The 22,894-nt window shown below is 43.2% G+C and overlaps 1 protein-coding gene across 1 annotated transcript; it reads left to right on the top strand.

The window, feature by feature from the left end:
- The first annotated feature begins 994 nt into the window (after window positions 1–994).
- Window positions 995–5,250, top strand: LOC311117412 (NLR family CARD domain-containing protein 4-like). Its single transcript, XM_084192355.1, has 5 exons — window positions 995–1,101; window positions 1,231–1,363; window positions 1,466–1,495; window positions 3,497–3,779; window positions 4,278–5,250. The coding sequence occupies exons 2-5, from the start codon at window positions 1,276–1,278 to the stop codon at window positions 4,282–4,284; spliced, it is 408 nt and encodes a 135-aa protein (XP_084048481.1). The 5' UTR covers window positions 995–1,101; window positions 1,231–1,275; the 3' UTR covers window positions 4,285–5,250.
- Window positions 5,251–22,894: the final 17,644 nt, after the last annotated feature.

The raw sequence follows: 22,894 nt of genomic DNA on the forward strand, positions 1-22,894 counted from the left end.
TTCTGGGAGTTTGAGTTTACTGTGATCTGATACTGCATATTCTTTGTGTTTTAGGTGGATGAATAATACAATATTTGTCTTTCTGTCTCCTTTTTATTGTGTTGTTCAGGGACCAACCCTTCCCTGAGGAATGAGATGAAGATTCTTCATGTAGAGGAACATGGAGTGTCTGTTGAGGAAGTGCATGAGGTCACCAGATTCCATGCTAAGATTCTCCATCCCAGGTTCTCAGCTATCTCTGTTATACTGAGCTATATCTTTTTTTGGAACGTAGCTGTCCACTGTGACGTGGTCCTCTATATGGCAGTAAAAAAGGCAACAGTAATTTCACGGCTGTACATGCTCCTCAGAAACTCCAGTCAGAAAGAGGTGAGGCACCATCATTGAAGTGACAACAGTATGTTGAAACTTACTAAAGGAAAGCTGATAGTTTGTTGAAAATCTATAGATTACAAAGACAACATGCAGCTCTGTGAGAAATCTATTTCTGTCTCATTCATTTGAAGAGCCAGTAGACGGCACTCTTCTCTCTGTTCGAAGGAGAACCCAATGCCCCGGGGCAGTGAAGGGGACATTGCCCCGTGTAAGGTGCTGTCTTTCGCATGGGACGTTAAACATGTTTCCTGACTCTCTGTGGTCACTAAAGATCCCATGGAACTTATCGTAAGAGTAGGGGTGTTAACCCCGGTGTCCTGGCTAAATTCACTATCTGGCCCTCATACCATCATGGCCACCTAATCATCCCCAGCTTCCAATTGGCTCATTCATCCCCTTTCCCCTGTAACACTTCCCGAGATTGTTGCTGTAAAAGAGACTCTCTTCTCAGTCAATTACCTGGTAAAATAAATAAAAAATAGTGTACACATTTTTGGGGGTTGATAAAAAGGGAATGCTCAGTGAGCTGCATGTTGTGTGAATTATTAGACAACATTGTTCAGACTGACTACTACACTGCTCATTTTGTAGGCTGTTCTGGACCGGGAGAAGAATCAGGTGTCCCAAGGATATTCAGAATTTCTGCTGTCAAGTCCAAAGGGGTCCTTAAAGCTGAACAGTTGGTTTGCAGTCAAGAATCCCCATTCCTCCTCCATCTATCCAGAGGTGCAGTTTTAGCAGGCTGAGGACATGAATCTGTCATGTTATATATTAATAACTGGAATATCATTCTATTTCTTTCTCTCTCTCTCTCTGTCTGTCGTCTCAATCGTTGCACCATATGACCTTCTACAGAAGATTCAGCTGTTACCTGCAGACACCACACCAAGCTGTTGTAAGATGGTTATGAGAAACACAGGGGTTGACATTGAGATGGAGTTAATCGGGGATGATGAGAGGACAGTATGGAAATCAGTGGTATCAAAAGGTAAGAAATACTATACATGAACACTATGTCAATCATGAATGTCCTTTTCTTCCAGATGCTATTAAAATGTTTTTATGATGTTTTCTCTTGTTTGTCTTTTAGATGAATACAGCAAAGACTCTCATCCAATAGGTACGTTTGTTTTTGTGGACGAGGTTTATAAAACGGGTTATAGAGCGAACGTCTCTTCAAGTTGTGATGAAGGACACTGATGAAGACCTTCATGAGTCATGTTCAGTGGGGTGATGAAGGTCTTCATGAGTCATGTTCAGTGGGGTGATGAAGTTCTTCATGAGTCATGTTCAGTGGGGTGATGAAGACCTTCATGAGTCATGTTCAGTGGGGTGATGAAGGTCTTCATGAGTCATGTTCAGTGGGGTGATGAAGGTCTTCATGAGTCATGTTCAGTGTGGTGATGAAGGTCTTCATGAGTCATGTTCAGTGGGGTGATGAAGGTCTTCATGAGTCATGTTCAGTGGGGTGATGAAGGTCTTCATGAGTCATGTTCAGTGGGGTGATGAAGGTCTTCATGAGTCATGTTCAGTGGGGTGATGAAGATCTTCATGAGTCATGTTCAGTGGGGTGATGAAGGTCTTCATGAGTCATGTTCAGTGGTGTGTAATGCTACAGAACATTCAGACAGAAACCCAGTGCCTTGCAAAAGTATCTGCATCACATTTTATTGTGTTACAAAGCAGGATTAAAGGGGATTTAATTGTCATTTTATGTCAACAATCTACACAAAATACTCTAATGTCAAAGTGAAAGAATATTTATATATATATATTTAGATTGATAGAAATGAAATAGCTCCCTGAGTCAATACATGTTAGAAACACCTTGGCAGCCATTACAGCTGGGAGTCTTCTTGTCTAAGTCTCTAAGAGCTTTACACACCTGGATTGTACAATATTAGCCCATTATTCTTTTCATAATTCTTCAAGCTCTGTCAAGATGTTGGGGATCGTGGCTAAACTGCAGTTTTCAAGTCTTGCCATAGATTTTCAAGCAGATTTAAGGCAAAACTGTAACTTGGCCACTCAGGAACATTCACTGTCTTCTTGGTAAGCAACTCCAGTGTAGATGTGGCCTTGTGTTGTAGGTTATTGTCCTGCTGAAAGGTGAATTCATCTCCCAGTGTCTGGTGAAAAGTAGATTGAAGCAAGTTTTCCTCTTTAATTTAGTCTGTTCTTAGCTCCATCCCATTTTTTTTATCCTGAAAAACTCCTCAGTATTTGCCGATGTCAAGCATACCCATAACATGATGCAGCCACCACCGTGCTTGAAAATAAGGAGGCAGTTACTCAGTGATGTGTTGTGTTGGATTTGCCCCAAACATGAGGCTTTGCATTTAGGCCAAAAAGTATATTCCTTTGCCGTTTCCTTTTGCAGTATTACTTTAGTACCTTGTTGCATATAAGATGCATGTTTTGGAATATTTTTATTCTGTATATTTGTGTTATTTTAAGTCATTATTGTGGAGTCACTACAATGTTGTTGATCCATCCTCAGTTTTCTCTCATCACAGACATTGAACTGTGTAGCTGTTTTAAAATCACCAATGAACTCATGGTGACATCACTAACAGTTTCCTTCCTGCCCTGCTGCTCAGTTCAGAAGGACGACTGTATCTTTGATGTGTCTGGGTGGTTTAATACATCACCCACAGGATAATTATTAACTTGACCATGCTTAAAGAGATATTCAATGTCTGATGTGTTATTGTTACCCATCTACCAATCACTGCCCTTCTTTATGAGGCTTTCTAAAAGATCCCTGGTCTTTGTATATAGTTGAATCTGTGCTTGAAATGCAACACTTGACTGAGGGACCTTCCAGATGTTGAATGTATGGGGGACAGGCCCACTTTGACATTAGAGGATTCTGAGTAGATTGTTGATAAAACATTAATAATCTATTTTCAATGACTTCTCAATAAACCTAACAGGAAAAAATATTATTTCAAATTTTTATTTTAAATTGACTGACTTTAATTGGAATTGACCACAACCCTGGAGTCGGCTCTATACAAGAAATGACTATCAGAGGAATGATAACTGGAGAGACTGGAAGATGTAGAAACAGCTGCTGTTAACCCTAAAGCCATATTAATTTAATTGACCCCCCCTTCAGCATTAACAGTCCCTGACATTCCTGCTGAGGAGTTTCTGAAGAAACACTGGGCTAAACTAATTCAGCGAACCAAAAACTCAATGCCAATAGCAGATGATCTGTGGTCAAAGAACATGATTGGTGAAGAAGAGCACTCCAGAATAACAGCTGAAACAATTGAACAGGACCGAATGAGAAAACTACTGAAAGCAGTCATCCCCAAAGGACCAGAAGTGACGGGAGCTTGTCTCAAAGCTCTCGTTGAACATGAAAACCATCTTGTTAAGGACTTGAGTGAATCTAGGTAAGACAGTTTTCTTTGCTCCCTCCCTTGAATATGTGTAATGATTAAATGTAGGTCAAATAAAAACACAGCTACCCAGATCAAAGAGGAACTGTTTTTCCAGAATGGAAGCATGTTTTAGTGTTTCTGTCTGTAATAAATGACTGTTATCTTATTGTAGTTACATCATAGGACCATCATCACATCATTATCTCAGGTGGAACTCCTCCTTCTCCTCCATACATTCTGATCTCTCTCTTCCCTTCTCCTCCATACTTTCTGATCTCTCTCTTCCCTTCTCCTCCGTACTTTCTGATCTCTCTCTCCCCTTCTCCTCCATACTTTCTGATCTCTCTCTTCCCTTCTCCTCCGTACTTTCTGATCTCTCTCTCCCCTTCTCCTCCATACATTCTGATCTCTCTCTTCCCTTCTCCTCCATACTTTCTGATCTCTCTCTTCCCTTCTCCTCCATACTTTCTGATCTCTCTCTTCCCTTCTCCTCCATCCTCTTTCTTATAGAACCTGATCTGAAGATGCTGAGGCCTGTCTCCTAGTCTGTGGACTAAGACACTTCTTCACCTAATCTGAAGACGCTGAGGCCTGTCTCCTAGTCTGTGGACTAAGACACTACTTCACCTAATCTGAAGACGCTGAGGCCTGTCTCCTAGTCTGTGGACTAAGACACTTCTTCACCTAATCTGAAGACGCTGAGGCCTGTCTCCTAGTCTGTGGACTAAGACACTTCTTCACCTAATCTGAAGACGCTGAGGCCTGTCTCCTAGTCTGTGGACTAAGACACTTCTTCACCTAATCTGAAGACGCTGAGGCCTGTCTCCTAGTCTGTGGACTAAGACACTTCTTCACCTAATCTGAAGACGCTGAGGCCTGTCTCCTAGTCTGTGGACTAAGACACTTCTTCACCTAATCTGAAGCCGCTGAGGCCTGTCTCCTAGTCTGTGGACTAAGACACTTCTTCACCTGATCTGAATATGCTACAGCATGAAGCTGGCTAGTCAAAGACACTTCTTCACCTCGTGAAGCCAGTGCTACGGCATGAAGCTGGCTAGACAAAGACACTTCTTCACCTCGTGAAGCCAGTGCTACGGCATGAAGCTGGCTAGACAAAGACACTTCTTCACCTCGTCAAGCCAGTGCTACGGCATGAAGCTGGCTAGACAAAGACACTTCTTCACCTCGTCAAGCCAGTGCTACAGCATGAAGCTGGCTAGACAAAGACACTTCTTCACCTCGTCAAGCCAGTGCTACGGCATGAAGCTGGCTAGACAAAGACACTTCTTCACCTCGTCAAGCCAGTGCTACGGCATGAAGCTGGCTAGACAAAGACACTTTTTCACCTCGTCAAGCCAGTGCTACGGCATGAAGCTGGCTAGACAAAGACACTTCTTCACCTCGTCAAGCCAGTGCTACAGCATGAAGCTGGCTAGACAAAGACACTTCTTCACCTCGTCAAGCCAGTGCTACAGCATGAAGCTGGCTAGACAAAGACACTTCTTCACCTCGTCAAGCCAGTAATACGGCATGAAGCTGGCTAGTCAAAGACACTTCTTCACCTCGTCAAGCCAGTGCTACAGCATGAAGCTGGCTAGTCAAAGACACACCACCACATTGACATCTTGACCTTCCTTAGATCCTTTATGGGATTGCAACTCACTCTGTCTGAAGGAAGGGAGGAAATGGCCTCACTAAAGGGGATACCTGAGAGGGCAGAGAAGGCATGTGACATCATCGACATGGTGTTGAGAAAAGGAACTGAGTCATGTTCCAGGATGATCAACCTTCTTGGGAAGCTGGACTCTCTGTCTTTGTACACAGCTTCAGATCTACAGTTGTAGCCAACCCCTGGGTGTGGGGAGACCAGGCAGAATAGACAGGCAGGGATGTTCAACATGGTCTTGTTGTCTGTTGCTTTAATTCAGGCTCCTGTAAATGTACAGAAAATGTCAATCAAACATGACCACTATAATAGCAATAAACTAACCAAAGGTCCAGCCACACAGCCTCTCTCCTTCTGCAGCCTCCTGGAGGTGTGGATCTTCTAGCAGGCGGCTCAGTTAGTCCTCCACTAGCTACCTAGCTGGACCCCTATCTAGCAGGAGGGTCAGTTAGTCCTCCACTAGGTACCTAGCTGGACCCCTATCTAGCAGGAGGGTCAGTTAGTCCTCCACTAGGTACCTAGCTGGACCCCTATCTAGCAGGAGGGTCAGTTAGTCCTCCACTAGGTACCTAGCTGGACCCCTATCTAGCAGGAGGGTCAGTTAGTCCTCCACTAGGTACCTAGCTGGACCCCTATCTAGCAGGAGGGTCAGTTAGTCCTCCACTAGGTACCTAGGTATGGACCCCTATCTAGCAGGAGGGTCAGTTAGTCCTCCACTAGGTACCTAGCTGGACCCCTATCTAGCAGGAGGGTCAGTTAGTCCTCCACTAGGTACCTAGGTATGGACCCCTATCTAGCAGGAGGGTCAGTTAGTCCTCCACTATGTACCTAGCTGGACCCTTATCTAGCAGGAGGGTCAGTTAGTCCTCCACTAGGTACCTAGGTATGGACCCCTATCTAGCAGGAGGGTCAGTTAGTCCTCCACTAGGTACCTAGCTGGACCCCTATCTAGCAGGAGGGTCAGTTAGTCCTCCACTAGGTACCTAGCTGGACCCCTATCTAGCAGGAGGATCAGTTAGTCCTCCACTAGGTACCTAGGTATGGACCCCTATCTAGCAGGAGGGTCAGTTAGTCCTCCACTAGGTACCTAGCTGGACCCCTATCTAGCAGGAGGGTCAGTTAGTCCTCCACTAGGTACCTAGCTGGACCCCTATCTAGCAGGAGGGTCAGTTAGTCCTCCACTAGGTACCTAGCTGGACCCCTATCTAGCAGGAGGATCAGTTAGTCCTCCACTAGGTACCTAGCTGGACCCCTATCTAGCAGGAGGGTCAGTTAGTCCTCTACTAGGTACCTAGCTGGACCCCTATCTAGCAGGAGGGTCAGTTAGTCCTCCACTAGGTACCTAGGTATGGACCCCTATCTAGCAGGAGGGTCAGTTAGTCCTCCACTAGGTACCTAGCTGGACCCCTATCTAGCAGGAGGGTCAGTTAGTCCTACACTAGGTACCTAGGTATGGACCCCTATCTAGCAGGAGGGTCATTTAGTCCTCCACTAGGTACCTAGCTGGACCCCTATCTAGCAGGAGGGTCAGTTAGTCCTCCACTAGGTACCTAGCTGGACCCCTATCTAGCAGGAGGGTCAGTTAGTCCTCCACTAGGTACCTAGGTATGGACCCCTATCTAGCAGGAGGGTCAGTTAGTCCTCCACTAGGTACCTAGCTGGACCCCTATCTAGCAGGAGGGTCAGTTAGTCCTCCACTAGGTACCTAGGTATGGACCCCTATCTAGCAGGAGGGTCAGTTAGTCCTCCACTAGGTACCTAGGTATGGACCCCTATCTAGCAGGAGGATCAGTTAGTCCTCCACTAGGTACCTAGCTGGACCCCTATCTAGCAGGAGGGTCAGTTAGTCCTCCACTAGGTACCTAGGTATGGACCCCTATCTAGCAGGAGGGTCAGTTAGTCCTCCACTAGGTATCTAGGTATGGACCCCTATCTAGCAGAACATGTTGATACAACTCTGTCTCTCTCTCACACCAACACACCTACCTACCTGATGTCTGTGTATTTTAAACTTTAGATTTTAAATTTCATTGTATACGCATTGTAAGCATGGATTGTGATGTTATTGGAATTGACTTACTGTATTTGCATACTCACTGTGAATGTGTCCGGGAAAATGGCTCTGAGAATTTGGCATTCAACTTAAAACCACAGAAATGTATTTTATGAATATATTGTACAGTGTTGGCCTGATAGAGGTTAATGAGAGGGGCTGGATATCAACACAACCACCTCAGTCTATCAGCAGTTTTCTCAGTGAGAGCACATTGACCATTGACAGACATAAGGAGCTGTGCAACCTCTCTCCCCTTTACCAATGACTTGAGAGTGGCTAAAGGACATATAAGGAGCTGTTCAATCTCTCTCCCCTTTACCAATGACTTTAGAGTGGCTGAAGGACATATAAGGAGCTGTTCAATCTCTCTCCCCTTTACCAATGACTTGAGAGTGGCTGAAGGACATATAAGGAGCTGTTCAACCTCTCTCCCCTTTACCAATGACTTGAGAGTGGCTGAAGGACATATAAGGAGCTGTTCAACCTCTCACCCCTTTACCAATGACTTGAGAGTGGCTGAAGGACCAATCAGCCCCCATCTATACACAATGTTTTACTAAATGTTTTATAACGTTGTATTTTTCTATGTGTATCTACTTGCCCAGGGACTACAGCTAAATCTGGCACATTTACAGAAATGTTGATTGATGTGCAGTATCCCTGTCAAATACATGTTGTACATGTCAATTAAAAGGAATGTATTGTGACTTAGAATGTTGTTTAACAATATGGAAAAAAGCAATAAAGTCAACCGCCTTTATAGCACAAATAATATTATAGCACTGACATTTGTTAACAGCATTGAAAGTAATGATTACTAGACAGTTGTCATGGTAAAAGCAGTAATACAAATAACATTATTTATGATGCTACTATTAATAATAATAATAATATTATTATAATAATCAATTTTAGAAAACTCTTTAAAATCCCATAGTTAATTAGATTAGATGAGTTTATTAGTCACATGGAGAGGGATGCAAAATCTTATGCTCCAACAGTGCAGGTCAAAATAAATCAAATCAAGAGAAGTGAATGAGACAAGATAAAGATGATAATAATATGTAGAGATTTACAACTGTAGTGGTGGGGGGGGGCAGGGTAAGAGTCTGTTGGGTGGTGGGGGCAGGGTAAGAGTCTGTTGGGTGGTGGTGGGGGCAGGGTAAGAGTCTGTTGGGTGGTGGGGGCAGGGTAAGAGTCTGTTGGGTGGTGGGGGCAGGGTAAGAGTCTGTTGGGTGGTGGGGGCAGGGTAAGAGTGTTGGGTGGTGGGGGGGCAGGGTAAGAGTCTGTTGGGTGGTAGGGGCAGGGTAAGAGTCTGTTGGGTGGTGGGGGCAGGGTAAGAGTCTGTTGGGTGGTGGTGGGGGCAGGGTAAGAGTCTATTGGGTGGTGGGGGCAGGGTAAGAGTGAGTTGGGTGGTGGGGGCAGGGTAAGAGTCTGTTGGGTGGTGGGGGCAGGGTAAGAGTCTGTTGGGTGGTGGGGGCAGGGTAAGAGTCTGTTGGGTGGTGGGGGCAGGGTAAGAGTCTGTTGGGTGGTGGGGGCAGGGTAAGAGTGTTGGGTGGTGGGGGGGCAGGGTAAGAGTCTGTTGGGTGGTGGGGGCAGGGTAAGAGTCTGTTGGGTGGTGGGGGCAGGGTAAGAGTCTGTTGGGTGGTGGTGGGGGCAGGGTAAGAGTCTATTGGGTGGTGGGGGCAGGGTAAGAGTGAGTTGGGTGGTGGGGGCAGGGTAAGAGTCTGTTGGGTGGTGGGGGGGGCAGGGTAAGAGTCTGTTGGGTGGTGGGGGCAGGGTAAGAGTCTGTTGGGTGGTGGGGGCAGGGTAAGAGTCTGTTGGGTGGTGGGGGCAGGGTAAGAGTCTGTTGGGTGGTGGGGGCAGGGTAAGAGTCTGTTGGGTGGTGGGGGCAGGGTAAGAGTCTGTTGGGTGGTGGTGGGGGCAGGGTAAGAGTCTATTGGGTGGTGGGGGCAGGGTAAGCGTCTGTTGGGTGGTGGGGGCAGGGTAAGAGTCTGTTGGGTGGTGGGGGGGCAGGGTAAGAGTCTGTTGGGTGGTGGGGGCAGGGTAAGAGTCTGTTGGGTGGTGGGGGCAGGGTAAGAGTCTGTTGGGTGGTGGTGGAGGCAGGGTAAGAGTCTATTGGGTGGTGGGGGCAGGGTAAGAGTCTGTTGGGTGGTGGGGGCAGGGTAAGAGTCTGTTGGGTGGTGGGGGGGGGGCAGGGTAAGAGTCTGTTGGGTGGTGGTGGGGGCAGGGTAAGAGTCTGTTGGGTGGTGGTGGGGGCAGGGTAAGAGTCTGTTGGGTGGTGATGGGGGCAGGGTAAGAGTCTGTTGGGTGGTGGTGGGGGCAGGGTAAGAGTCTGTTGGGTGGTGGTGGGGGCAGGGTAAGAGTATGTTGGGTGGTGGTGGGGGCAAGGTAAGAGTCTGTTGGGTGGTGGTGGGGGCAGGGTAAGAGTCTATTGGGTGGTGGGGGCAGGGTAAGAGTCTGTTGGGTGGTGGTGGGGGCAGGGTAAGAGTCTGTTGGGTGGTGGTGGGGGCAGGGTAAGAGTCTGTTGGGTGGTGGTGGGGGCAGGGTAAGAGTCTGTTGGGTGGTGGTGGGGGCAGGGTAAGAGTCTGTTGGGTGGTGGTGGGGGCAGGGTAAGAGTCTGTTGGGTGGTGGTGGGGGCAGGGTAAGAGTATGTTGGGTGGTAGTGGGGGCAGGGTAAGAGTCTGTTGGGTGGTGGTGGGGGCAGGGTAAGAGTATGTTGGGTGGTGGGGGCAGGGTATGAATATAAAATGTGTGAAATTGTGAGAGTAATAATGACGTTTTTTTATGTAATTATATTGACATTGTGAATTCATGCAACATGTCTTGACAGGATATATATTTTGACCACATCAGTGCTTTTGTAACGATAATAATCCATATAAAGTACAGTCATTTGTTAAATTAGAGGTACGTGTGAAAGTGAAACTATTGTGTAAATCCTATAAAAGACTGAGATAATGGAAATCCAATGAGAGGTGGCTGATCTTGCTCTGTTGGAAGATCTGGCACCGCTGCATTTCACAGAGAGCACGTTTCTAGAGACAGGTGGGACTTTTTAGCAGAAAGTACAGATTGGCTCATCAGATATCGTTTCCCAAAACCAATCTTATAGGATCTTTGAGAGGATTTAAGACCTACTTTAGAAAGGCAAACCCATGCCATTCGGGTGCGCGTCAAAGTGTTATCCATCCTCAGGTTTTTGGCAACAGGGCACTTTTCAGCCGGAGCTTTCCGATCGGCCAGCGGCGGCATCTCACATCCCTCGATGAGCCAATGTTTTGGATGCAATCATCAGCAAAACGTACTGTAACATACAATTTCCACCATCGCGCAACAGGTTAAGAGGGGTTTCTTTGCCATCAATGGGTTCCCAAATACGAACGGAGAAATAGACGGTCCCCACATCGCCATTAAAGCACCATCCCAACACGAATTCAACTAGGCTATGTGAACAGAGAAGGCTTCTACTCTTAATGAGCAGGTGATAGGTGATGTTAGGTGCAAAACACGCTACTGAATTTAGTGCTCAGGTGGAAAGCACGACTTGTTCATTCTGCAGAACAGCAATGTTGCCGATCCACCTACAGGGGGAGCTGTTGAGGATGGATGGCGTATTGGTGAGTATTGCCTACTGCTAGTGTCAGACATTGAATACAACCAAAAGGTTTTATTTGTCTCACTCAGTTGTGGTTTGATTAGTAAAAATAAAAAACATAGCTACAAAGAGAGGACCATTAGAACACTTCAAAGTATATTTGTCATCTCTAAAGCAACTTGAATTGTTCTAATGGTCTCTTTGTAGCTGTTTTTAGTTTTACTCATCAAACCACAAAGGTTTTATTTGTCTCACTCAGTTGTGGTTTGATGAGTAACAATGAGCGTTATAACTCCACGTGAAATACGCCCATCATTCCCCCTTCATGGTGACAATAACCCCCTTATTTGCTGTATAGTTGGGAAGTATTGGAATTAGGCCCAGACAGTATATCTAAAGGAAATATCCATGGCGAACTTCAAATGTCTTTGGAGGTGTTGGCAGAATGTTTTATTTTACAGTGACATTTGCTGTCGGTCTATCTGACCGTTTCTGAAAGACAAAAACACTTGCAAATTTGTGGACCTGTAAACAGATCGTTTGAATTAAGTAATGTTTTGCATTCACTTTTTCCCGAAACTAAATATGCTTCACTGCCCACAAATTCGGAAATATTGTCTACTCAAAAAAATAAAAATAAACTAGAGTTGATTGGTAGCCTTCACACTTCAATACAAAAGATCAGCTGTCTGTTCACCTGTTACATTCTGCTGTATGTTATAAACCGCGCCGCGCACCCTGTCATCTGCATAGAGCAAACACTTTAAATAATAGCCTCTCTAATAGGCCCAATTAAATGAGAAATGCGCATGGTAATTTGTTGTATGGCTACATCGGGAATATGAACTCATCATGGCCAGAAAAGGGGAGGAATTTATTATGCAATGATTATGATAATGTATTATGTTTATAAATGAAATATTGTCAACGCAAGAAATGTCACATTACATCATTCAGACGTCGCCTACAAACGTCAATGGAAAAGGTGAATCGTCTGTTCTAACGTTAAACTGCGCTTCGGATCGGATCGCATAGAGCAAAATAGGCTGCTGGAAATACTGTAGCTGATCTATTTACTACTGTGAAGTGGGTCCTATTAAATGAGAGATGGGACGAATGGTAGCCAATCCTAACTTGTTGTAGGCCTATAGGATATTTCGCGAGTATAGGCTTTGTTCTGCAATATTATATGCCTATTTCTACTTATTTTAGAATGTAAAGATGAATGGATTTTCACTAACGGCAAATGATTGCATCTTGTTATTAACCTTTTTATTGTTATGAATAAACGTGTCCATCATATCCCACATTTACACAAAATACTAATCTACTTGCCTTCCTGCAATGCAATACTTCAACCACTAGAAACTGTGAATACGCATGGTCTAAAGTAAGCGGGAAGGTGAGTGTGTGTGTGTCTGTGTGTCTGTCTGTCTGTCTGTCTGTCTGTCTGTCTGTCTGTCTGTCTGTCTGTCTGTCTGTGTGTCTTCTGTCTGTGTGTCTTCACATATTTCTATATTTCTTAATTCCATTCTTTTACTTTTAGATTTGTGTGTATTGTTGTGTATTGTTAGATACTACTGCACTGTTGGAGCTAGGAACCCAATCATTTCAATACACCCACAATAACATCTGCTAAATATGTGTATGTGACCAATAACATTTGATTTGATTTAAATGGCCCCTGGGTGTGAGAATTCATTATTGAAAAATATATAGAGAAATGTTGGTAAATGTTGGTAAACCAATACATAGTCATTCTAATTCCAATTCTCCTCAATGCTTTTCAATTAAGACAATTTGGATTTGGAATTTGGTTAACTTTCTGACTGGACTGGAATTCAAATGGAAGTGGCTCCAACCATGTACATAGTCACTATGAAAATATAGACCTTAATGATATTTTTAGGAAAAGTGAAACATTGTGTTTTTTATCCTGTAGTGTTTTAATCGCTCTGTGTGTGTGTCTGTGTTTGCGTATATGCTTTAGTGTGTGTGTGTGTGTGTGTGTGTGTGTGTGTGTGTCTGTGTTTGCGTATATGCTTTAGTGTGTGTGTGTGTGTGTGTGTGTGTGTGTGTGTGTGTGTGTGTGTGTGTGTGTGTGTGAGAGAATTGGTGAGATAATGAATAAATAATGAGTTAATTTGTATCCCATTATTCTAGGTCAGTGTATTCCAACCTCTCCTCTGGGATCCCTAAGGATCACATTACTCTAGGTCAGTGTATTCCAACCTCTCCTCTGGGATCCCTAAGGATCACATTACTCTAGGTCAGTGTATTCCAACCTCTCCTCTGGGATCCCTAAGGATCACATTACTCTAGGTCAGTGTATTCCAACCTCTCCTCTGGGATCCCTAAGGATCACATTACTCTAGGTCAGTGTATTCCAACCTCTCCTCTGGGATCCCTAAGGATCACATTACTCTAGGTCAGTGTATTCCAACCTCTCCTCTGGGATCCCTAAGGATCACATTATTCTAGGTCAGTTTATTCCAACCTCTCCTCTGGGATCCCTAAGGATCACATTACTCTAGGTCAGTGTATTCCAACCTCTCCTCTGGGATCCCTAAGGATCACATTACTCTAGGTCAGTGTATTCCAACCTCTCCTCTGGGATCCCTAAGGATCACATTACTCTAGGTCAGTGTATTCCAACCTCTCCTCTGGGATCCCTAAGGATCACATTACTCTAGGTCAGTGTATTCCAACCTCTCCTCTGGGATCCCTAAGGATCACATTACTCTAGGTCAGTGTATTCCAACCTCTCCTCTGGGATCCCTAAGGATCACATTATTCTAGGTCAGTGTATTCCAACCTCTCCTCTGGGATCCCTAAGGATCACATTACTCTAGGTCAGTGTATTCCAACCTCTCCTCTGGGATCCCTAAGGATCACATTACTCTAGGTCAGTGTATTCCAACCTCTCCTCTGGGATCCCTAAGGATCACATTACTCTAGGTCAGTGTATTCCAACCTCTCCTCTGGGATCCCTAAGGATCACATTACTCTAGGTCAGTGTATTCCAACCTCTCCTCTGGGATCCCTAAGGATCACATTATTCTAGGTCAGTGTATTCCAACCTCTCCTCTGGGATCCCTAAGGATCACATTACTCTAGGTCAGTGTATTCCAACCTCTCCTCTGGGATCCCTAAGGATCACATTACTCTAGGTCAGTGTATTCCAACCTCTCCTCTGGGATCCCTAAGGATCACATTACTCTAGGTCAGTGTATTCCAACCTCTCCTCTTACTCTAGGTCAGTGTATTCCAACCTCTCCTCTGGGATCCCTAAGGATCACATTACTCTAGGTCAGTGTATTCCAACCTCTCCTCTGGGATCCCTAAGGATCACATTACTCTAGGTCAGTGTATTCCAACTTCTCCTCTGGGATCCCTAAGGATCACATTACTCTAGGTCAGTGTATTCCAACCTCTCCTCTGGGATCCCTAAGGATCACATTACTCTAGGTCAGTGTATTCCAACCTCTCCTCTGGGATCCCTAAGGATCACATTACTCTAGGTCAGTGTATTCCAACCTCTCCTCTGGGATCCCTAAGGATCACATTACTCTAGGTCAGTGTATTCCAACCTCTCCTCTTACTCTAGGTCAGTGTATTCCAACCTCTCCTCTGGGATCCCTAAGGATCACATTACTCTAGGTCAGTGTATTCCAACCTCTCCTCTGGGATCCCTAAGGATCACATTACTCTAGGTCAGTGTATTCCAACCTCTCCTCTGGGATCCCTAAGGATCACATTACTCTAGGTCAGTGTATTCCAACCTCTCCTCTGGGATCCCTAAGGATCACATTACTCTAGGTCAGTGTATTCCAACCTCTCCTCTGGGATCCCTAAGGATCACATTACTCTAGGTCAGTGTATTCCAACCTCTCCTCTGGGATCCCTAAGGATCACATTACTCTAGGTCAATGTATTCCAACCTCTCCTCTGGGATCCCTAAGGATCACATTACTCTAGGTCAGTGTATTCCAACCTCTCCTCTGGGATCCCTAAGGATCACATTACTCTAGGTCAGTGTATTCCAACCTCTCATCTGGGATCCCTAAGGATCACATTATTCTAGGCCAGTGTATTCCAACCTCTCATCTGGGATCCCTAAGGATCACATTACTCTAGGTCAGTGTATTCCAACCTCTCCTCTGGGATCCCTAAGGATCACATTACTCTAGGTCAGTGTATTCCAACCTCCAAAAATTAGTTGTTTTTGCCCTAGAAGTAACACACTTGATTCAACTAATGAACTAATTATCATCAAGCCTTTGATGAGTAGAATCAGATGTGTTGGTGCTAGGGCAAAAACATGTATTTAGTATTTATTAAAATGTTTATCTACCTGCCCAGGGACTACAGTTGGAAACTAGCTAGCTGGCTAAATCTGGCACATTCACAGAAATGTTGAATGATGTGCAGTATCACTGTCAATTACATTTTCAATAAATGAAATTAAAAGGAATGGAATGTATTTATGTGTGAGTGTGTTTCGGTCGATCTGTGTGTGTGAATGTGTCTTTGATAAGTGCGATTAATTCAATGTAACTTCACATTATAAATAGTCCATTTTAAAATTCATATGCTATACATTATAATACATTTTTGGGGTTTGCAGAATCATTGTATATCATTGGTTACCCATCCTATCATGTTACCACACAGATATGACCGTCTAGCGTCCTTCTGCCAAACCTGGGTGTTGTCACAGGGCCCTCTCTTGGTAACACCTGCAAAACATCACTAAATCAAATCCTGAAATAAAAATCCACTTTTACTAGATAAAATATGAATTTATGGGCTGAATACTTGCATTAAGTTTATGAAGACTTTACATTACATAAATATATACTATAAACCTATACGTGGTGAACCCGCCCACTGTGTTGAAATAGGAAGTACATTCATAAGGAAATAGAGAAAGAAATGGACACTATCGGTTGAAGAAAAATGCTTCTGAGGTTTGTAGCGTTCTTTTACAATTTGATGTAGAAAAGTGTTTTGTAAAAGTTAGGCCATCAGAGAGAGAGGTGATTTAGGGGGTAAGACATCCGCAGAATTGGTAAGTTATTAAAATACTGATTTCAACATCGATCATTTTAGGCTGACTTACATTGTCGCTGATTCTGTAGCTCAGTTGGTAGAGCATGGCGCTTGCAACGCCAGGGTTGTGGGTTCGATTCCCACGAAATGCCAGTATGAAAAATGTATGCACTCACTAACTGTAAGTCGCGTCAGCTAAATGACTAAAATGTAAAAATATTGATTAGCCTAGTCAATATGAATCAATGTTATATTATAGGCTACAGGGCTATGAGGTAGGGTATGGGCGATTGACTGCACATGATCGTGATTATTATCTTTGCGCTCTTTCAATTACTGGAGAAAGACGTGTATCAGGTAAACTAGTTTCTTTGAAAAAAAAGTCCATCTCGTCAATTCGGCCAAGTGAAAGTGACGTGCAGCAATGGGCATTGAAACGTTTTTTTTTTCTTCCTGAGTTCCAAGTTGTTGTTTTGATGGCACTGAAGTCGAAAGTCGGAGAGTTCCCAGTTGATTTGACAGCACTGAAGTCGGAAGTCGGAGAGTTCCCAGTTGTTTTGACCGCACTGAAGTCGAACGTCGGAGAGTTTCCAGTTGTTTTGACCGCACTGAAGTCGAAAGTCGGAGAGTTCCCAGTTGTTTTGACCGCACTGAAGTCGAACGTCGGGGAGTTCCCAGTTGTTTTGACCGCACTGAAGTCGAACGTCGGAGAGTTTCCAGTTGTTTTGACCGCACTGAAGTCGAAAGTCGGAGAGTTCCCAGTTGTTTTCAACGCGGCATTAGGTTGAGAAAGATTTTTTATTTTTTTTTAACTCAGTTGGGAGAGTACAAGTCTCCCTTTCAAGTTGTGGGCAGGAAGACATAATGAATGGCGCCAGGGGAAAAACACACAAACAAAGCCCAAGACAATAAGTAAGGAAGTATGTTTTTCCCAAGGAAGAGAAAAGCTGAGAAGGCCATGGACACTCCCTACCAAAAGAGCGTCACACTCTTTCACAGGCAGGAATGGACCGCATGCAGAGGACATGCGAAAAGCTATGTTTGCCAAACAGTGTGGAGTGAGATGCACTACATGACCATACACTACTGCTCGTCCAACATCTCATTCCAAAATCATGGGCATTAATATGGAGTTGTTCCCCCCTTTGCTGCTATAACAGCCTCCACTCTTCTGGGAAAGCTTTCCACTAGATGTTGGAATAATGACTTGATTCCATTCAGCCACAAGAGCATACGTGGTGAACCCGCCCACTGTGTTTAAATAGGAAGTACATTTATAAGGAAATAGAGAAAGAAATGGACACTATTGGTCGAAGAAAAATGCTTCTGAGGTTTGTAGCGTTCTTTTACATTTTTATGTGTTTTGTAAAAGTTAGGCCATCGCAGAGAGAGGTGATTTAGGGGGTAAGACATCCGCAGAATTGGTAAGTTATTAAAATACTGATTTCAACATCGATCATTTTAGGCTTACTTACATTGTCGCTGATTCTGTAGCTCAGTTGGTAGAGCATGGCGCTTGCAACGCCAGGGTTGTGGGTTCGATTCCCACGAAAAGCCAGTATGAAAAATGTATGCACTCACTAACTGTAAGTCGCTCTGGATAAGAGCGGCTGCTAAATGACTAAAATGTAAATGTAAAAATATTGATTAGCCTAGTCAATATGAATCAATGTTATATTATAGGCTACAGGGCTATGAGGTAGGGTATGGGCGATTGACTGCACATGATCGTGATTATTATCTTTGCGCTCTTTCAATTACTGGAGAAAGACGTGTATCAGGTAAACTAGTTTCTTTGAAAAAAAAGTCCGTCTCGTCAATTCGGCCAAGTAAAAGTGACGTGCAGCAACGGGCATTGAAACGTTTTTTTTTCTTCTAGTTTCAAGTTGTCAGCAACGGGTGTGGCCGAATTGACTAATTTGAAGGGGTGTCCACATACTTTTGTATATATACTATACAGTGGGGGGAAAAATTATTTAGTCAGACACCAATTGTGCAAGTACTCCCACTTAAAAAGATGAGAGAGGCCTGTAATTTTCATCATAGGTACACGTCAACTATGACAGACAAAATGAGATTTTTTTTTCCAGAAAATCACATTGTAGGATTTTTATGAATTTATTTGCAAATTATGCAAATGCCTTAGACCACTGCGCCACTCGGGAGAGTATGAATTTATGGGCTGAATACTTGCCTTGCATTAAGTGTACGAAGACTTTACATGACATAAATATCAACATATAATCAGTGGCGGCTCCTGAAAAAATTCTCAGGGGGGGCAATTTTTCTGATGATTTAGGTGACCTACACACATTTTAAAAAAGATATGTCCAGCAACAACATGAAGACAGGGGCAGCATATAAGTCAATGCCAGAAGCATTTATTGACTGATCTCAAAAGTGTTGGCTTACAAAAGCAAAATAAGTTATCACAGTAAAAATAATCAAGGGTGTTCTTTCACATTCCTCAACACTGCATAAACAATATGCATTTCCATAAACAAATGAAATATCAGCTGAAAATACAGCATCTTGGTATTTGTTCAGATTGCAGGATCAACAAGAGCTTTTACCACATTTTTTGCCTCATGGTTGAATTGGAAATATGTGCACCTGAGCATAATTCACAACAAGCAAGCAGGAGCTTTTGATAGAGGCTACTGAAAACATTGATGCAAGTTATTGGTAATAAGAAATTTTTATAGACTTCCATATTCTGCCCTCTTGTATAGATTTGTGAAAATGAACAGTGATAGATATTTTGCCTGAAAACAGAATTTGAAAATAATTTCTAGAAAAAGGTAAACACAGCTATCTGTATGGCTTTGTAAAAATGAACAACCATATTCTGGCCAATTGTATAGATTTGTAAATATGAACAACCATATTCTGGCCAATTGTATAGATTTGTAAAAATGAACATGAACAGATTATTTTTTTTTTTTTACTTTTTTTTAAATGAAAAATAACTATTTTAAACAACATCAACTGTGAACTGATTTGGGCGTGTGTGTGTTAAAGAGACAGACAGGGAGGGACAAAGAGAGAGAGAGGCTACATTACTTGTACTGAAACTGTTCTCTTCTCTGTTTCAATACAGCAAAGCGTTCAATGACTTTCTCATTGAAATCAGGCATGCTGAGGACTAGTTCCCTCTCCATGGAAAGCATGGCCAGTGCATTCAGACGTTCCTGGCCCATTGAATTTCGCAGGAATGTCTTAACTCGTGTCAAAGTTGAGAAACATCTCTCAGCTTCAGCTGTTGTCATGGGAGTAGTTATGAGGATGTTCAACAGAGTCACAGTCTCAGAGAACGTCTCCTGGAGGTTGTAGCTCATGAGAACCTGGTACAGTGCCAGTGCACCACAGTTTGAATTTCACGTCGTCGGCAAAAAGACCGTTCAGTCTCTCCAAAAGCACACTGGCGATTGAGACTGAGGTTGATTCCGAGATGGGAAGGAACTCAAAAAAGCGCTCCTGCACTTTGTGGTTGCTATCTATGTACCTCAGCACAAGCACCAGCTGTGTCTGTGTAGAAACGTCCGTGGTCTCGTCAGCTTGGATAGCTACGAAGTTCGCCGACTTCACCTCCTCCACAATATGTTCCCTCATGACCGCTAGCATACACTCCAGTAGCTCGTTTTGAATGGTCTTTGATGTGAACTTCTTTCAAAGTGACAATCGAGTTGCACTGAACGCTAGCCATGTTGATAGTAGTACGTGAATTGATTGACGCTGCTACCCGCTCTTTTCTTAGTTACGCTCATGGTTATGTTACGTATGACGAAAGCGCGTAAATGCAAGCCCTCAGAAACCCATAGAGATTGTATTGAAAGCTCTGATATTTGAAAAAAATAGATTTTACATGATAGTCTATGAGAGACCCCTGGGCGATTTTCAACCTGACTGAAATCGCCCCAAAAGGGGCGGGGCCATTTGAAGCACGACTTTAGCCTGATTGGACATTTAGTGGCAGATCAGACGTCTAGATTAGAACACTGATAACTACTGTTGCCGTGATATAATTGATTAGAAAAAAAATCCCTTCCTTTTCCCGTTTGGCAGTGCGTCGCCCATATCGCCCTAATGAACACACCGCCCCTGCATATAATATGAACCTACAAGTGTTGAACCTGCTGACCAGATGCTGGTGGGAGGAGCTATAGGAGGAAGGGCTCATTCTAATGGCTGGAATGGAATCAGAGGAACGGTATCAAACATATGGAAACCACATGTTTGACTCCATTCCATTAATTCCATTCCAGCCATTAGAATGAGCCCTTCCTCCTATAGCTCCTCCCACCAGCCTCCTCTGCCGCAGACTACTGAAATAGGAAGTACATTTATAAGGAAGTATGGTTGAAGAAAAATGTTTTGAGGTTTGTAACGTTCATTTAAAATGTAATATAGAAAAGTGTTTTTGAGAAGTTAGACTATTCTAGAGAGTTGATTTAGGGGGTAAAGCATCCGCAGAATTGTAAAGTTATACAATACTGATTTCAACTTTCAAGAATAATCATTTTAGGCATATGTTGATTAATATATTGGTTAGCCTAATCAATATGATGTGATAGACTAGTAGGGTATTATTGTTATAAGCAATTGACAGCACATTATCATGATTACGCATGATCCCCAAGACGGTCAAAACTTTAATTTCTTTAACTTCCTGAAGGAAGACGTGCATCGGATTTCTTTGTAAAGCTGTCGCTAAAGAAACTAGTCCGTCTGGTCAAGTAAAAGTCACGTGCAACTATGGGCATAAAAACTAAACCATACGGGTTACTAAACGATACGGGTTACTAAACCATACGGGTTACTAAACCATACGGGTTACTAAACCATACGGGTTACTAAACGATACGGGTTACTAAACGATACGGGTTACTAAACCATACGGGTTACTAAACCATACGGGTTACTAAACCATTCGGGTTACTAAACCATACGGGTTACTAAACGATACGGGTTACTAAACCATACGGGTTACTAAACCATACGGGATACTAAACCATACGGGTTACTAAACCATACGGGTTACTAAACCATACGGGTTACTAAACCATACGGGTTACTAAACCACACGGGTTACTAAACCATACGGGTTACTAAACCATACGGGTTACTAAACCATACGGGTTACTAAACCATACGGGTTACTAAACCATACGGGTTACTAATTCATTGAGAGCGCTCTGAAAATCACACAATGCACAACGTTTTTTATACCTCTACTACGCCCCTAAGTGGGCCAATGAGAAAGCTCCTAGCCCATATTTTGGCAACTGTCACATTTCTCTGTAAGCTCTGCACAGCAACCTAGTCGTTTCTTCCTGTACTGGTTTCCGAAGGCACAAATACTCTGTTGCTGGGCAGATATGCATCGTATACAGGTGGGGACATGCTTCTCAGTGTCTAGTTTCACATCCTGTTTCCTGTTATCGGTTTCACAGTTGCTTTCCGCTTGCATAGATCCAAAGATAAGCCAAAGCCCTGGTTTTACTTCTAACTAAGCTTAACACATTATTAGATTAGTCTTATTATTCAGTGGAGTGTAATAATTAGTCATTACCTAATTCTTCTATCAGAAGGTAGTTATTATCAGTTGTGCTTGTAAACAAATTATAGTGTTCAAAAACCATATGAATATATTGCTTTTTATAAAATAGTGTTGTTGTTACCAACAAAGGTTGGAATAATACAAGATTTGAGGAACAGAATCCAGGCAGTTATTATTCCAGTCACACATAAAACGCATCAAAGCTCCTATACAAAGCCTTCACTCTGTCACTCAGAAACGTATTCCAGTGTCTGCCTGCCAGCTGAAAATCTGGAATGGGTACAATGGATGGAATGGAGTACAATGGATGGAATGGAGTACAATGGATGGAATGGGTACAATGGATGGAATGGGTACAATGGATGGAATGGTATCAAACAGATGAAATCCATGATGCCATTCCATTTACTCCATTCCAGACATTATTATCAGCCGTCCTCCCCTCAGCATTTTGTTCCCCAGTGTCGTATTCCAGTGTCGGCCTGCCAGCTGAAAGTCTTTGCCAGTGTGCATAGTCTACTGTAGCGTGATTCAGAAATTAGGGAGAGAGAATTCATTACGGGAAAACGGATTCCCTTTTTCAATGCTAGTTAAGGATACTATGGTTATTAAGTTTCACATTAGATTTATTAACTACAAAAAGGTAAGACATTTTATTTTATTTTATTCTGGTGTCGCTCTGCACACACAAGCTTGCTAACTAACTAGCTAGCTAGCTAGCGCTGGTCCAACATTAGGTAAGCCAACTCTCTGAAGTTCAAAGACATTAAAAGTTCCTTTACAGAAGCCGGTCCACCGTATAAATAATTAATAGAGAGATTTCAGAGGTTTAAAAAAGGAACAGAAATGAACAATATAAACCGTTACTTTTTTTTGGTTTGAACCGGTTCAGAACTTAATTTAGCTGGTCTGAAGAGTGAACAAAAAAAATAACGGTTCTGGTTGTTAGCGTAGAATCCCGTATTATCGTCATATTCAACAGCGTTTAAGAAATATATTACCTTCAACAGTGTTATCTTGTGATCAAGCCTTCAATGTTTTGTGATTATTGGTGTCGTAAAAATGTTAGCTAACGGTTTAGCAATTAGCAAGTTTGACATTTCATTTGAAATATTACTGTTATCTGCTTTTGATAAGCGGTTTAGAAAAAAAATACGTCCCGTATTATCTGTATACGGCCCCCAGTTATTGGGCA

Source organism: Coregonus lavaretus (genome assembly GCF_964263955.1).
Source record: "Coregonus lavaretus genome assembly, contig: HAP1_SCAFFOLD_541, whole genome shotgun sequence".
NCBI lineage: Eukaryota > Metazoa > Chordata > Actinopteri > Salmoniformes > Salmonidae > Coregonus > Coregonus lavaretus.

Coding starts and splice junctions, on each gene's coding strand:
- LOC311117412 (XM_084192355.1), top strand. CDS start 1,276: ATGGTTATGAGAAACACAGGGGTTGACATTGAGATGGAGTTAATCGGG. Junction 1,364..1,465: donor GAAATCAGTGGTATCAAAAG/GTAAGAAATACT, acceptor TTTGTCTTTTAG/ATGAATACAGCAAAGACTCT. Junction 1,496..3,496: donor CAAAGACTCTCATCCAATAG/GTACGTTTGTTT, acceptor CCCCCCCTTCAG/CATTAACAGTCCCTGACATT.